A 14,089-nucleotide genomic window follows, 5' to 3' on the forward strand; every position below is an offset into this window, starting at 1 on the left:
ATGGTCATCTATGTTTTCAATGGGACATCCCATTTTTGACATACATGGAATTTTATTTATCTCACTACATTTTAACAACTTCACAAATACGAGAGCTGTTCACAGCCCCATTGTTCACGAACAAGGAAGGAACCGATTTGACAGGCAGGTTGGATATGTAAACATAATGTGCAAGTTCAATGCATTACAACTCGGCTACCCAACATTAACAGTTATTACCATAGCATTTATCATATAGACTTCAGATAAGTTCATCTAAAAGAGCCATCGTCTCTTTTTTTTTAAATAACCATTTTCAATCTACTTTTTTTTTAAAAAAAAAAATCATTTCCTTCCTTCCCTCTGCAATATAAACATATAATAAATAGATTTCTGATTTTATTTTTAAAGGTCACTTAAACAAGTCAAGAGAAATTTACAGTACATTTAAGTTGAAGTGCAAAAAATAGCTAATAACTACTTGCCAATATTTGGTCCCAGGTACAGATTGTTACAGTCCCTTAAGGCTTATGTAAGGAAAACACCCTTAACATCTATCTTAAGGTATTCCATATTCTGCATTCAAAATCAAAGTATTTGAAAGTTTAATTCTATGAGCAACACCAGCCCCTGGAGCATAAATGGCATCCCACTGGCTCAAAAACCATCTGGGCAAAACCACACATGAATGGGACTCCTTTAATGGAAGGCTAAGTTTGACATACAGTATATGCTTGAAGCCTAAGCACTATAAAATTGATTCTAACGTTTTCCCTCAGCTATAATAACAAAGAATGTATGAGAACTGGGTTCAATTCAGTGAAATGTCAAATCCGAATGTCAATATCTTGACAAAATAGTGCTAAGACAACATGATCAATATGCTCTATCCGTTTTTCTCTTTTTCTAGCTGCTTTTATTATTAACTATGTCTTCCTTTCCTATACAATAATTAGGATTTGTACCCCTTCCCAATCCACAGGCACTTTAAATACACTCTATAAATTTTATTCCCTTTCCCCTTAAATAAACATATTCTATCATAAAATAAACTATATTGGCCTGGCTAAGAAAACTTTTCAAGAAGCAGCTGATGTACCGGTATATGCCTGCTGCTGAACATCCTCTCATTACCGGCTTTTAGAACAGACTGCAGGCCTCAGTTAGGGAAGTGATATCAGCATCAACACTCCCAAAAATCTAATAAAGCTAGACATACATGACCCTTTGTTGTTATTGTGATAGATAAATATGAACTTCTCAGATCTGTCTGAGGTGAAGGAGTCATGTTTCCCTATCACATATACCAGAGAGGCCAAAAAAAAAAATCCACATAAACTGCTTCTGTAGGACAATCCCTCTTCGGTGATTAGAGCAAATTCATCCCATATAAAATCATTAGTATCTTCCAACTGTACCATCACAGTTCAGGTCTTCAAACACCACCACCGCACATCTCATCCCATATCCTGCTCTTGCAGGGTTATGGACAATCACATTTTCTTGTACTGGTTCTTTCTAAAATGCTAATGCGCTCTGGCCTGGCCATGGCAACATAAAAATGCCGCTTGTCTGGTTAGGAAGGCTTCAGCAGATGTTTCATGTAGAACTTTACCAGCCAAAAGTTCTTCAGCACCTCTGAGAAGTCTTTGCAAAAGACAGAATTCTATGTGGCTCCTTCCTTCATTTCCGTATTTAACTATGGTATTTTCTCTTAAGTTTCGGTAGGTTACAGAACTGCTCCAGGGAAGCCTGCACCTCATAATAAATAATCACTGTCTTAAGAAAAACTGCTATGAGCTCTTGTCTTCCCTTTCCCTAATATTGAATTAAAATGTTCAAGTGCATTAAGCAAGAGGAAATGGAACTGAATGGCGAGGTGGTGGTGGTGGTTTGTCTGTGAAAATTAATTACAATCCAGAAAATTATGAAGACAATCATAATGTGTTTGTTTACAACACTTCCATTCAGGTGCGGGGAATGGGGAAACAACTTCAGATGAAATAGCGTGCTCCTTTGCTAGTTATTAACCCGGGCGCTTTTGCTTAGCCTTCCAAATCGTTCCTGCAACAGGCCTCAGGTTTTGTCACAGAAAAGGCATTAAATATTTTAAAAGCTTTGGCTGTGTCAGGTTACTATTGCCAAGAGGAAGAGAAGTGAGGTCTCAAACTCCCACATCTGTCTTCTGATTGCCAACAGCAGAATTCAGTGCCGTGAGCTGGATTGAAGAACAGTTCTATTCATGCCTCCTCTCAGGAGACTGAGCCTCGATTTCCGAAGAAACTGGGCAGTCCAAACTTGGGTGGTTTTCAAGAGTAGCTGTAGTTACTGAAGGTTCTACCCCTGAACCATCAGGTCTTTGATCCAGAGGACTATCTGGTATGGAATCATGATTACTGCTGGCATTCTATGGAAAAAGAAGGGAAAACCACAAGTTCACATCCGGCTAGGTGGATTTGTTCTGAAAATACACAGAAACTGTCATTGCAAGGTAGCTTCCTCTTAACAAGGACCACAAAATCATATACACAGCACAGCGCACAAGCATTCAGGCAAGAGCAAAAGCCATCATACACAAGTAACAGAACAGATAAGCTTACCTGTCCTATATTTTCCTAACTGCTTTTCCCCAAGAAGCATGTAGAAAAAAGACTTGGTGTATTTTAAGACAAATAATAATAATTCTGTGTAGGTAAGAAAGAACATTCCTCATAGCTTAACACATTTCATGCTTCTCTTTATATACACTTGGACATATTTTCCTCATAGACTTTCTATGCAGTACTTTTTATTGGAATGTCAGCACTGTGCTATTTTGGGAACAGAACTATGAATATTTCAGAAGACAAGTAAATTATCTTTCCTAATAATCACAAAAGGGATAGCTACAAGACAGACATCGCTAACCTAAGAATGTCTCGTAAAACATTCTTTTCCAGCTAAGCAAATAAAAATACTAAATAACAAGATTAATTTTATATCCGGTGTGTACGGACCAACCGATATAAGAAAGCAACCTCTCGTATGTTCAGATTGCTTTGCCAGATTGGGTGCTGACAAACTGCTTCTCTTGCACAACCAAGCCAAGGCATGGGATGAGATACTACACAGTACCTCTGTAGGTCTGAGACAATATAGTGATTTTACTATGGAAAAATATTAATGTCAACAGCCTTTTTTCCCTTGATGTTTTTAAGAGGTGTTGACTTTCCTTGGAACCCAGTGAAAAAGTTCAGCTTTGCCTCTTGATCAAAAGTTCTAGGATTTTTTTTAAAAAAAAACCTAATAGATTCTGCAGTCTGAGAAGGTTTGACTACCCTGTTCCCCCCCCCAAAAAATAAGACCTCCCTGGATAATAAGCCCAATCGGGCTTTTGAGTGCATGCGCTAAAATAAGCCTTCCTGCGAAAATAAGCCCTCCCCAAAAATATTGCGGCACAGCAGCAGTCATGAGGTGACCACCCTCACCGCTTCCTGCATCTCAAAAAAAATAAGACCTCCCAAGGCCAAGTGCTTATTTTGGGGATCAGAAGAAAATAAGACCCTGTCTTATTTTGGGGAAACACAGTATGTATTGTAAGATTACAGCACTGTCATACATCTCTCCATTTAAAATATCCCATGGATTTTGTGCCTGTCATATAGGCCCAGAGATCCTCTAGTTTGCTAGCTGCTCCTCGATACATCATGTGACAATGCCATGCCACAGGTTTCACATACCCCCAGCATAGAGGCTCACCTGTGTCTAACTGCATTATACAAGCAAAACCTATGTTCCATTTTTGTAACCTCTGTTATTGTTTTAATAACACAAATATTTAATATGTGCAGAATGCTATGTACTAATACTGTCGTTTTGGAGTTTCTGTTTTAGAATCGGAAAGCCTTGAATATCCGGTGTGTGCAACTTTTTGCTTGGAAATATCTTTCATGCACCCAAGCCCTGGTTACCTGCAAAGGCTGGTTTTCAAGTGCCTGGTTGGTTTTGGAGAGCTGAACCATCTCTTTTATCTGATAAAGAGCATAGGCTAAAGTAACCCAGGGTGAAGAACTGACACCCCAAGCAGGCTTGTGTACATCTTCCTGCTCTTCTTGGTGCTTGGTCTTTTTGGCAGGAAGCTTGGGCAACGGGCGAGGCAGGATATCTTCAGTCTGTTGTACCACATCAATTGTGGCAATGGGCACCGGACTTGAAGGCACTGGGATCCTTTCGGCCAGCATGGTCTTTTCTAAAATTTCAAACAACAGACAGGATGTTCACTTCAAGAGAACTCACCATCTAAAAGTTAAGTGCAAGCCTTTTCTGAATCCAGCATTTTGATCCCAGCTTCCCTCTGACTGTAGTAGGAATCCATTGCTAGATTTTGATAGCAAGCTCCATTTCCTCAATTATGAAGTTAGAACTTACTGACTGCTAAGCTACTGTACTGGGGGAAAATACTTCACACCCATTAGAATACAAAAGAAGTAAGGCATCTTCTCTCAATCCATTGCAATATAGCTCTTTTTGTTTGCAAGAAGAAAAACCAGGCACCGTATAAAAAATTAATCAATAATGTTTAACTTCCAATCTTATTTTCAAAGAATGGAGCCAAGTTTTCAAACATCTCATGTAACTTTAGGTCCTCAATTCTTCTAAAATTCAGTTCAGAGAAACGTATCAAAGCAGCTCTTTTATTTCAATGAGCATCTACAAGCCCTTTTTAAAAACTGACTTGAGTTATATTATACGAAGAGATACAGCAATGGAAGCAAGCTTATTTTTAGCAAGCTTTTTAGCTTATAGGTGAGTCATTCTACATTTCTCCCAATTCTACATCCTTCTATACTGCCAGAAAAACTCCAGAGACAACCTCCAGATGGAACTGCATGTTGAAAATTACAGATTTATGGGATGAGGACATGGAGAAATTGTTTCACTAGCAGAAACCATTTTCTATAGACATTGGATTTTACCACTTTTTTCCTGGTATCGTTTTCCCAAAGACTTCAATGTTATAGATCCATGTGCCTGTCCTTCTGTTACTTTTAAATCAATCTGTATTAGATCAAGAACATAAACCAGGTTTACTCTTGCTTCAATCCAATATCATGAAAGGGGGAAAAAAGTCCAATAACCCAAGGCATACTATAACAGGACTGCAAAACTAGATGGCAACAAATATAAACCTACTTTGCTTAGGCTTGCTGCCATTAGAAGCAATTTGAATTTTTGGAGTTAGATCTGGTAGGGCTGCAGTAGACAAAGCTATTATGTGGTAAACAACACAATGTCACATGAACTAAGGATGAATCCAATCCAAAGTAATAAAAAATCATCACTCTGGCTAATTGATTAGAGATGGCATTTAAAAAAAAAAAAGCAAAAAGGACTTCAGGATAATGCAAACTAAAAATAACCCAAAGGAGAAAAACTGGTTAGGTAAGGTTGCATACTTAAGGAATAAGCATTTTACCTTCTTTCTCATCCTGAACTGCAATCCATTGAATCAAAGCAAAAAGCAAGAGGATGACAAGAAAAGCCATTCCTATCCCTCTGAAGGTTGAGGCTGCTCCTGTAGAGGAAAAAGCAGACAGAATAAGGTCTGATTCTGGTGGCGCAGTGGTTAGAATGCAATATTGCAGGCTAATTCTGCCGACAGAGAGCAGTTCAATTCTCAGTGGCTCAAGGTTAACTCAGCCTTCCATCCTTCCAAGGTGGTTAAAATGAGGACCCAAATTGTTGGGGGCAATATGCTGACTCTGTAAACCTCTTAGAAAGGGCTGTAAAGCACTGTGGAATGGTATATAGAGCTAAGTGCTATTGAACTTCAGTTGCATGGCAGCAATTGACAAGGTAGACATAAAACAAAATGCACAGGTACAGTATGGGCGGTACATTGCTCAATAGTAATAACTGTGAGAGGAATCTTGGAGTCCTAGTGGACAACCATTTAAATATGAGCCAGCAGTGTGCAGCAGCTGCCAAAAAAGCCAAGACTGTACTAGGCTACATAAACAGAGGGATAGAAACAAGATCACGTGAAGTGTTAATACCACTTTATAATGCCCTGGTAAGGCCACACTTGGAGTACTCCATTCAATGTTGGTCGCCACGATGTAAAAAAGATGTGGAGACTCTAGAAAGAGTGCAGAGAAGAGCAACAAAGGTGATTAGGGGACTGGAGACTAAAACATATGAAGAACGGTTGCAGGAACTGGGTATGTCTAGTTTAATGAAAAGAAGGATAGGGGAGACATGATAACAGTGTTCCAATATCTCAGGGGTTGCCACAAAGAAGAGGGAGTCAAACTATTTTCCAAGGCACCTGAGGGAAGAACAAGAAGCAAGGGGTGGAAACTAATCAAGGAGAGAAGCAACTTAGAACTGAGGAGAAATTTCCTGACAGTGAGAACAATTAATCAGTGGAACAGCTTGCCTCCACAAGTTGTGAATGCCCTAAAACAGGAAGTATTGTATTGTATTGTATGTATTTACTAAAGCATGCCCTACTGATGCTTTTGTAAATAAATGAGCCCAATTGATATAATGGTTAAAACACCGGGCTAGAAATCAGGAGGCTATTAGTTCTAGCTTTAGGCACAAAGCCAGCAAGTAACCTTGGCCAGGTCACTCTCTCTCTCAGCCCAGGGAAGGAGACAAGGGAAATAACTTCTGAAAAACCTTTCCCGAATAATGGGCAATTGCCCAGAGTCAAAATTGACTCAGTGGCACAAAAACAAACAAGCAAAACCCTATCCTCATTTAAATGAAACTTTCTCCCCCACAAAAGTAGGAGCCGAGGTGGCGCAGTGGTTAAATGCAGCACTGCAGGCTACTTCAGCTGACTGCAGTTCTGCAGTTCGGCTGTTCAAATCTCACCGGCTCAAGGTTGACTCAGCCTTCCATCCTTCCGAGGTGGGTGAAATGAGGACCCAGACTGTGGGGGCGATATGCTGACTCTGTAAACCGCTTAGAGAGGGCTGAAAGCCCTATGAAGTGGTATATAAGTCTAACTGCTATTGCTAAAAGCGTACAAGAGGGTAACTTTCATGCTTCAAGGAAGCAGCTCCACCAAGTAATGCATCACTGCACCATTTTGTCTATTCTCCCTCAAAAGGCAGAAAAGGGCTTGAGTCACAAACACTGAGATCAAAGAGGCATGTGAAACATGCTGAACAGTTGAACAGGCAAAAATGGATGCCATTGTTTTAAAAAAGCATAGGAAGCTAACTTCATTTATGAAAACCCTTTTCATTAACAATTGCTGAACAGCTATGACCTTACAGCAGTGTTTCTCAACCTTGGCAACTTGAAGATGTCAGGACTTCAACTCCCAGAATTCCCCAGCCAGCGAATGCTTACAGTATACATTAAGGAAATTACACAAGGTAATTATTATAGGTTTCATTTATGCTACAATACGAGAGGCTTTTTAATAGTTATTGTTCTTTAAGGACTTATTAGGGGTCTCGGGTTTCATTAGAAATGTGCACACTTGTCTATTTCAGCTTATAACTGGAATTGGAAAGTGTGAAAAGAAGTGTTCTCAGGAGAAGTCTGTATTGAAAAAAAATATCATTTTAATACTAAAAGTTTGGTACTCATTGGATATTACACTTGGAACATTTTCCCGTTTCCTTTGAAAAAGACCACTTTTATCTGCTGCAAACTCTGAAGAAAAGAGATTGTAGTTTCGCTTCATGATTTCCGAATCGGCCAGCTTTCCAAAATATGAATAATTCAGAAGTGGGTGGAAAATACAGCTGGGTGTTTGATGTCAATCAGCAAAGGCATCTGACTGTTATAGCGGTGCTTAAAAATTTGTGACACCATTTGAATTTTCAGTATTTCTGCATAAATGTGACCTAAAACATCATCTATTCTACACTCAAATCCTAAAACTAGATAAAGAGAACCCAAAGAGAGTTTTGGACTTTGGCGTTTCTAGCCACGTGGATAAATCCCGAGTACAGTATCGGATCAGAGGTACAGCTTGCATGCACCTTTCCTGTGCCACCAAATTTATCCGCTTGAAAACTTCCTAGTACAGTTTGCAAATCTCTCTTTGTGTTTATCAGGAACAATCTCTTATTTCTCTCTCTCTCTTGAGTGGAATAAAATATCACATTTAGAAACTGCCCATCTTTCCCATAGAGCAACTTTGGGCCGTGTACACATCTAATAATAGCAGTAATTACCAGAGGGGAGGGAGGCTGCATCCCAAAGCAGCCAGCCCACCCAGCTACTAAATCACCACGGTCATTGCAAGAGCATCGTCTATCATGCAAACAACAGGTTTGTGCTGAGAGAAAAAGAAAGTCTCTACTTCTGCACTGAACTGAAAATTTCACAATCAGTTGGCTTTGGTTATGGGCTGAGAATAAGAAGAAAGTAGAGTGCCAGGTGGAATATTTCCTTGAAGATGGTGAACAAAGAAAGTCCCTTTGAAATGAAATTTGGAAGACTTGTAGATGTACCTCTTGAACCATGGCAGATAGTTGAGTTATTGATACCGGTATTTGCTGATTGATATAGGCTGCATTCTCCCAGGTGTTACTTTTTTCCTTTCTGTGCATTTTGTGTGTAAGAGAGAGTGTGTGCATATGTGCATGCATGTACGCACACACATGCATATATGACAGCCAAACAAAGGAAAGTATTCAAATTGACTATGGTTGCCTGCAACAGTGAAAATTACTGTTGACTGGAATAGGACAACTTGCAATAGCCAACTTGTTGCAGCCAACTTACCATGGCCAACCTACCATGGCCAACTCATCATGGCCAACTCGCCATGGATCAATTTAACAATCCTGTTTAATTATTTACAATAAAAAATATTTTAATTTTTGCCATTCACATTTCATTCTGTCCCTCCTTTTGCATCTTTTCTTTACTATTCCACAACTTCTTTCATATTATTGTAAGTCTCGTCCAGCAGTGAGTTATCCTGTGGAGAGATGGCTATGGCGAATTGTCATAGACCCCAAGACAACTACACGACATCTGGTTGAGGAAAGCCAAATTAGGAGGAGTCTGGTAGCACTTTTGACTGCTGCCACAGTTCTTCAATTCCCACAAAGGTGGAGGAAAAGGCTCTCTTCAAACAGCTGAAAAGTTATATATAAATGCCCAGGTTCCTCTTACCAAAATAGTTGACCAACACTCCACCAATCATTGCTCCACATCCTCTGCCCAGGCCAAGGTGAAGACCCTGCAAGATCCCTTGAGCTGACGTCCTCAGTTCCGGAGGCACCGCAGCGCTTAGATAGGAAATGCAAGCTGCCCAGATGGCTGCATGGGTTACACCTACAAAGAACAGAAACATGAACACCATGTATTCTAAAGATGATTCTTCTGCAAGAGTGTTGGCATTAAACAACGAATACTGATCATGGTAAGAGTGCGTAGCCATTTTAAGGTGCAGCTGCACTTTGAGCCCTGTGTGCTCTTCATGAATATAAAACTAAATGAGGCTGGTGGTAAAGAGTGCCAGAACACATTCATATATCTAGCACCTGTCCCTTCATCAGCATCATATCTGGGGAAATTATAAAGACTTTATTCATTTCCCAGCATACTTCCACTCGTAGCCAAAGAAACAATGTAGGTCTTCCAAACATTCATGATAACTCATCATCTGAATGCAGAGAAAGGAAGCAAAGTAGGAATGCTACTTGAGCAGTGAGCATCACGTTGCCCACTAATTGCCCACATGTGAACAGTGGGGCATGAAATATATCTTTAAAAATGTGCAGGCAATCCTCGACTTACCACAATTCATTTAGTGACTATTCAAAGTTACAATGGCACTGAAAATGCAACTTATGACCGTTTTTCACATGACCGTTGCAGCAGGAAGGTCATATGATCAAAATCCAGATGCTTGGCAACTGAGTCATATTGATGTCCCGAGGTCATGTGTTAATTTTTGGCAACCTTCTTAAGCAAGATTCACTTAACAACTGTGTTGTTAACAATTGCAGTGATTCACTTAACAACTATGGCAACAAAAGTCATAAGACTTGGCAAAATTTTCTTAACAAGTGTCTCGCTTAGCAACAGAAATGTTGGACTCAATTGTGGTCGTAAGTCGAGGACTACCTGTATTATGTTTTATCAATATGCTAGAAGACTAAGAATCTGAGCCTTTTGCCTTTAAATTATAGATGCACAAACTCAGCAAAATATATTTTGAACTTTAAAAAACCCATGAGAATAAATTTGGCTGGTCAATTAACTTGCCTGTAAAGAGTCACATTTAAATTAAATAAAGCTTCTATACTTTTGTTAGAGTACTTAATATAACTTTTAGTAAAATACATCTTGCAGGTAATGTAGAAAGAAAGTTTTCTTATGTAAAAACAAAATAAATTATTTCCTAAGTTATAAGGTAGCAAGAACAAATTTCAAAAAGTAATAAGCTCAAATTCCAAGCAATATGGCTGAATATCTAGGGTTACTGCACACTTCATTCTTTCAGTCATATACTTGCTAATACTACAAATATTAAATAGTACTACAAATAATGTTATGAATATTGGAGAACCAGTTTTACGTAATTGTTAAGGTGTTAGAATAGAAGCTGAGAGACTTTAGTTCTAGTTTTCCTTCAACCACAAAAGGTGTGATTTTGAACTAGTCACTCTCACTCGTCAGGCCCAGCCCAAGATCAACATAGAACAATGAAGGCAAAAGTTCAGTTCTTTATTTGCTCAAACCAGATAGAATCTTCCCAGATTAAATCTATATTACTCTAACACTAACTGATATACACCCTGGGAGTTTCTAGGGAGTGGCTATCTCTTCCTCCTTCTGTGATTCTACTCTGGGTTGTGTTGTCCCTTGTCTCATCCCCCGCCTCCCCCAGCATGTGCTCCCTCCTTCTTGAGAAACTACCATTTTTTGTAGTCCACCACACCACTTCCCCTTTGTGGTCTATCACACCAATCCACCTTAAAGGGTCACTGCTGTGGGAACATTATATAGGCTGCCTTGAGTTGTACAAAGCAAGTCCGAATATAAATAGAGCCGAGGTAGCGCAGTGGTTAGGGTGCAGTACTGCAGGCCACTTCAGCTGACTGTTATCTGCAGTTCAGGGGTTTTAATCTCACCGGCTCAAGGTTGACTCAGCCTTCCATCCTTCCGAGGTGGGTGAAATGAGGACCCAGACTGTGGGGGCAATATGCTGACTCTGTAAACCGCTTAGAGAGGGCTGAAAGCCCTATGAAGCGGTATATAAGTCTAACTGCTATTGCTATAATAAATAAATAAAAATATTCTATTTGTAGTTAGAACGTTAACCTAAGTGAGGGAAAAGACTAAAGGTAGTTTAAGTTTCATGGATGAAAATGCCTCATGAGTACAGTTATTCTAATTTTCTACTGGATGGGCCAATCTTTAATTTTGTGGGTTTTTTTGGTGGACCTGATTGTTACTCAATTTCCAACATTTTTCTCTTGGATTTGCACTGCCCCCCCCCTTCTAATCAAATGCATTGATTGATAGAGGGCAGGATGCACCTCAATAAGTCTTGCCTGGATCTCAGAATTTCCACCTCTTCCCTCACCCAAATCCATTATCAGCTACTTGGCCTTTAACTTTCACCTGTCGCAGAAAACAACTGATATTAACCAAAGCAGAACAAAACTGGTTCTGCCTGAATGTGTAGCTGGTTTTAAAAATATAATATTTTCCTTTCAATTGCAGGTAATGGGATATTAAACGGCTTAAGAAATTAATGCCTTCTAGGTACACCCCTTCTAGCAACTAATCCTTATCTGCTGCAAGTTTCAGCAGGAGTCCCGTGTTTGCTGAAAGGGTGTGTTGTTGGTTTAGATCACATGGGCAGAATATTATGTCCGCCAACTGTAGAAACCACTTCCTGTCATTCGCCTTTTTTCCTCCACCTGCCATAATAGAATTTCACAAAAAGAGAATGATCCCTTGGGATTAATTCCTGACGAAAGCTGGAGCCCAGGAGGATGTACTGTATGCTTAGTTATGGCTCAGCAGGCATTACAAGTAGGAACTTGGATCGTAAGAGTTCAGACATAGAAGCACCTTGTTTTCTTACCTTGAAGGACTTCCATAGGCAGAACAGTCCAAGCATTTTCTAGATAGGAGATGTAAATATAACGAGCTGTATTGCAGGCAAGACCGATATACAGGACTCTGCAAGCAAATGAGAGGAGAGATCGCTGATTACTTCTGATGTGTTTTAATATTCTTACTAACAAATTATCTTATTGCTTTCAACTGATCTATTTCAGCTTCACAAAAGATAAAGATTACATACATACATACATACATACATACATACATACATACATACAGGACTGGGCATACAGGACTTGAGAGACCGCCTGCTGCCAATTACCTCCCAAAGACCCGTCAGATCTCACAGGGTCGGCCTCCTCCGGGTTCCGTCCACCAGCCAATGCCACCTGGCTACTACCCGGGGGAGGGCCTTCTCTGTAGCAGCTCCGGCCCTTTGGAATGAACTCCCCGCGGAGATCCGGACCCTCACCTCTCTCCAGGCCTTCCGGAAAGCCGTTAAAACCTGGCTGTGCCGGCAGGCCTGGGGTTGATGAGTTCCCCTCCCCTCTCGACTGGTATGGCTGTGTGATTTTCGTGTATTTTAATTATGTGTACTGTTGTTTATGTTTCCTTTCCCCTCTGAGTTGTTCGCCGCCCTGAGTCCCTCCTGGAGAAGGGCGGCATACAAATAAACCAAATACAATACAATACAATACAATCAAGTTATTCACAAACCCTCTTAAAATGCAGAGGGAAAATGCACAGATAGTAGCTGCCAAACTATTTAAATTTGACACATTTTGTCCACTACTCAGCAAAGAGAACCAGCTGGTGCAATGGTTAAGGGTCCAGGCTAGAAACTGGAAGACTATGAGTTCTAGGTTTGCCTTAGGCACAAAGCCAGTTGGGAGACTTTCAGTCACTTTCTCTCAGCATTAAGGAGGAGCCAATTTTTTTGAAATTTTGTCAAGAAACTGAAGAGTGTAGTTCAAACAGTCACCAGGAAACAAAAATTGAGTCAAAGGTGTGTCTGTGTGTATGTGTGTGTATGTGCGCAGGGATGGGCTTCAAAAATTTCAGCAATGGGTTCTCTACCCAGTTGCTGGGTGGGTGTAGCTATGATGGGTGTGGCTTAGTCAGCCTCCTGCACCACGGGAAGGGGGGGGCGTTTTTGCCTTTCCCAGGCTCCGAAAGCTTTCCTCGAGACTCTGGGGAAGGCAAAAACTGCCATAACTGAGCTCTGGAGGTCTTCTGGGAGGCCCATTTCCCCCCCTCCCCGAGCCTCTTGATGGGCCCTGCACTCACCTCGCATCCAAAATGGGCTGCGTGGAGACTCCTGGGAGGGGTGGAGTGGGGTGGGTGGAGCCAGCCAGGAGTGGGATTTGGAGGTTCTCCGAACCGGCCATAAAGTTAGCTACGAACCCAGGCGAACCTGTAGCAGCCCACCCTTGTGTATTTGTGCCACTTACCGTTAAATCTACAGGAAGTCCTCAACTTTCAATTCATTTAGTGACTGTTCAAAGATACAGGGGCACTGAATAAAATGACTTCAGATCATTTTTCACACTTATGACTGTTGCAGCATCCCCATGGTCATGTGATTTATATTCAGAGGCTTGACAACTGACTCACATTTGTGACGGTTGCAGAATCCTGGGGTCATGTGATCCAATTTTGCGACTTTCTGAGCAGCGAAGTCAATGGGGAAGCCAGATTCACTTAAACAACCGTTACTAATTTAACAACTACAGTGATTCAGTTAACAAATATGACGAGAAAAGTCATAAAATGGGGCAAATCTCACTCAACAAATTTTTCACTTAACAACATAAATTTTGGGCTCAATTGTGGTCGTAAGCAGAGAACTACCTGTATTTTCAGTGAAAATATTGTGCACAGTAGCAGTTGCACATTTCTTTTAAATCATTTTATTATGTTTATTATCTTTTATAACATATTAGTATGTTATTAGATATATATATGCTGATTGCTTTAAATATTTATTGGCATTGAATTGTTAAGATAGCTTTCCTGTTGTTCATTCTGAGTACTACTGCAGAGAAACCAGCGGGGTTCTTTTTAAAATATA

The 14,089-nt window shown here is 40.3% G+C and overlaps 1 protein-coding gene across 1 annotated transcript in view; it reads right to left on the minus strand.

Moving 5' to 3' along the window:
• Positions 1–902: 902 nt before the first annotated feature.
• The window catches only part of MFSD6 (major facilitator superfamily domain containing 6), a 37,734-nt gene continuing 24,547 nt past the window's right edge, over positions 903–14,089 (minus strand). The window contains exons 3-7 of the mRNA XM_032238862.1: positions 12,038–12,135; positions 9,109–9,270; positions 5,435–5,533; positions 3,930–4,207; positions 903–2,386 (exon numbers count right to left, since the gene is read on the minus strand). Of these exons, the coding sequence (XP_032094753.1) occupies positions 2,216–2,386; positions 3,930–4,207; positions 5,435–5,533; positions 9,109–9,270; positions 12,038–12,135 (808 nt within the window). The 3' untranslated portion in view covers positions 903–2,215. The remainder of the gene's footprint in view (positions 2,387–3,929; positions 4,208–5,434; positions 5,534–9,108; positions 9,271–12,037; positions 12,136–14,089) is intronic.

The sequence above is a fragment of the Thamnophis elegans genome, chromosome 1, assembly GCF_009769535.1.
Source record: "Thamnophis elegans isolate rThaEle1 chromosome 1, rThaEle1.pri, whole genome shotgun sequence".
Classification (NCBI taxonomy): domain Eukaryota; kingdom Metazoa; phylum Chordata; class Lepidosauria; order Squamata; family Colubridae; genus Thamnophis; species Thamnophis elegans.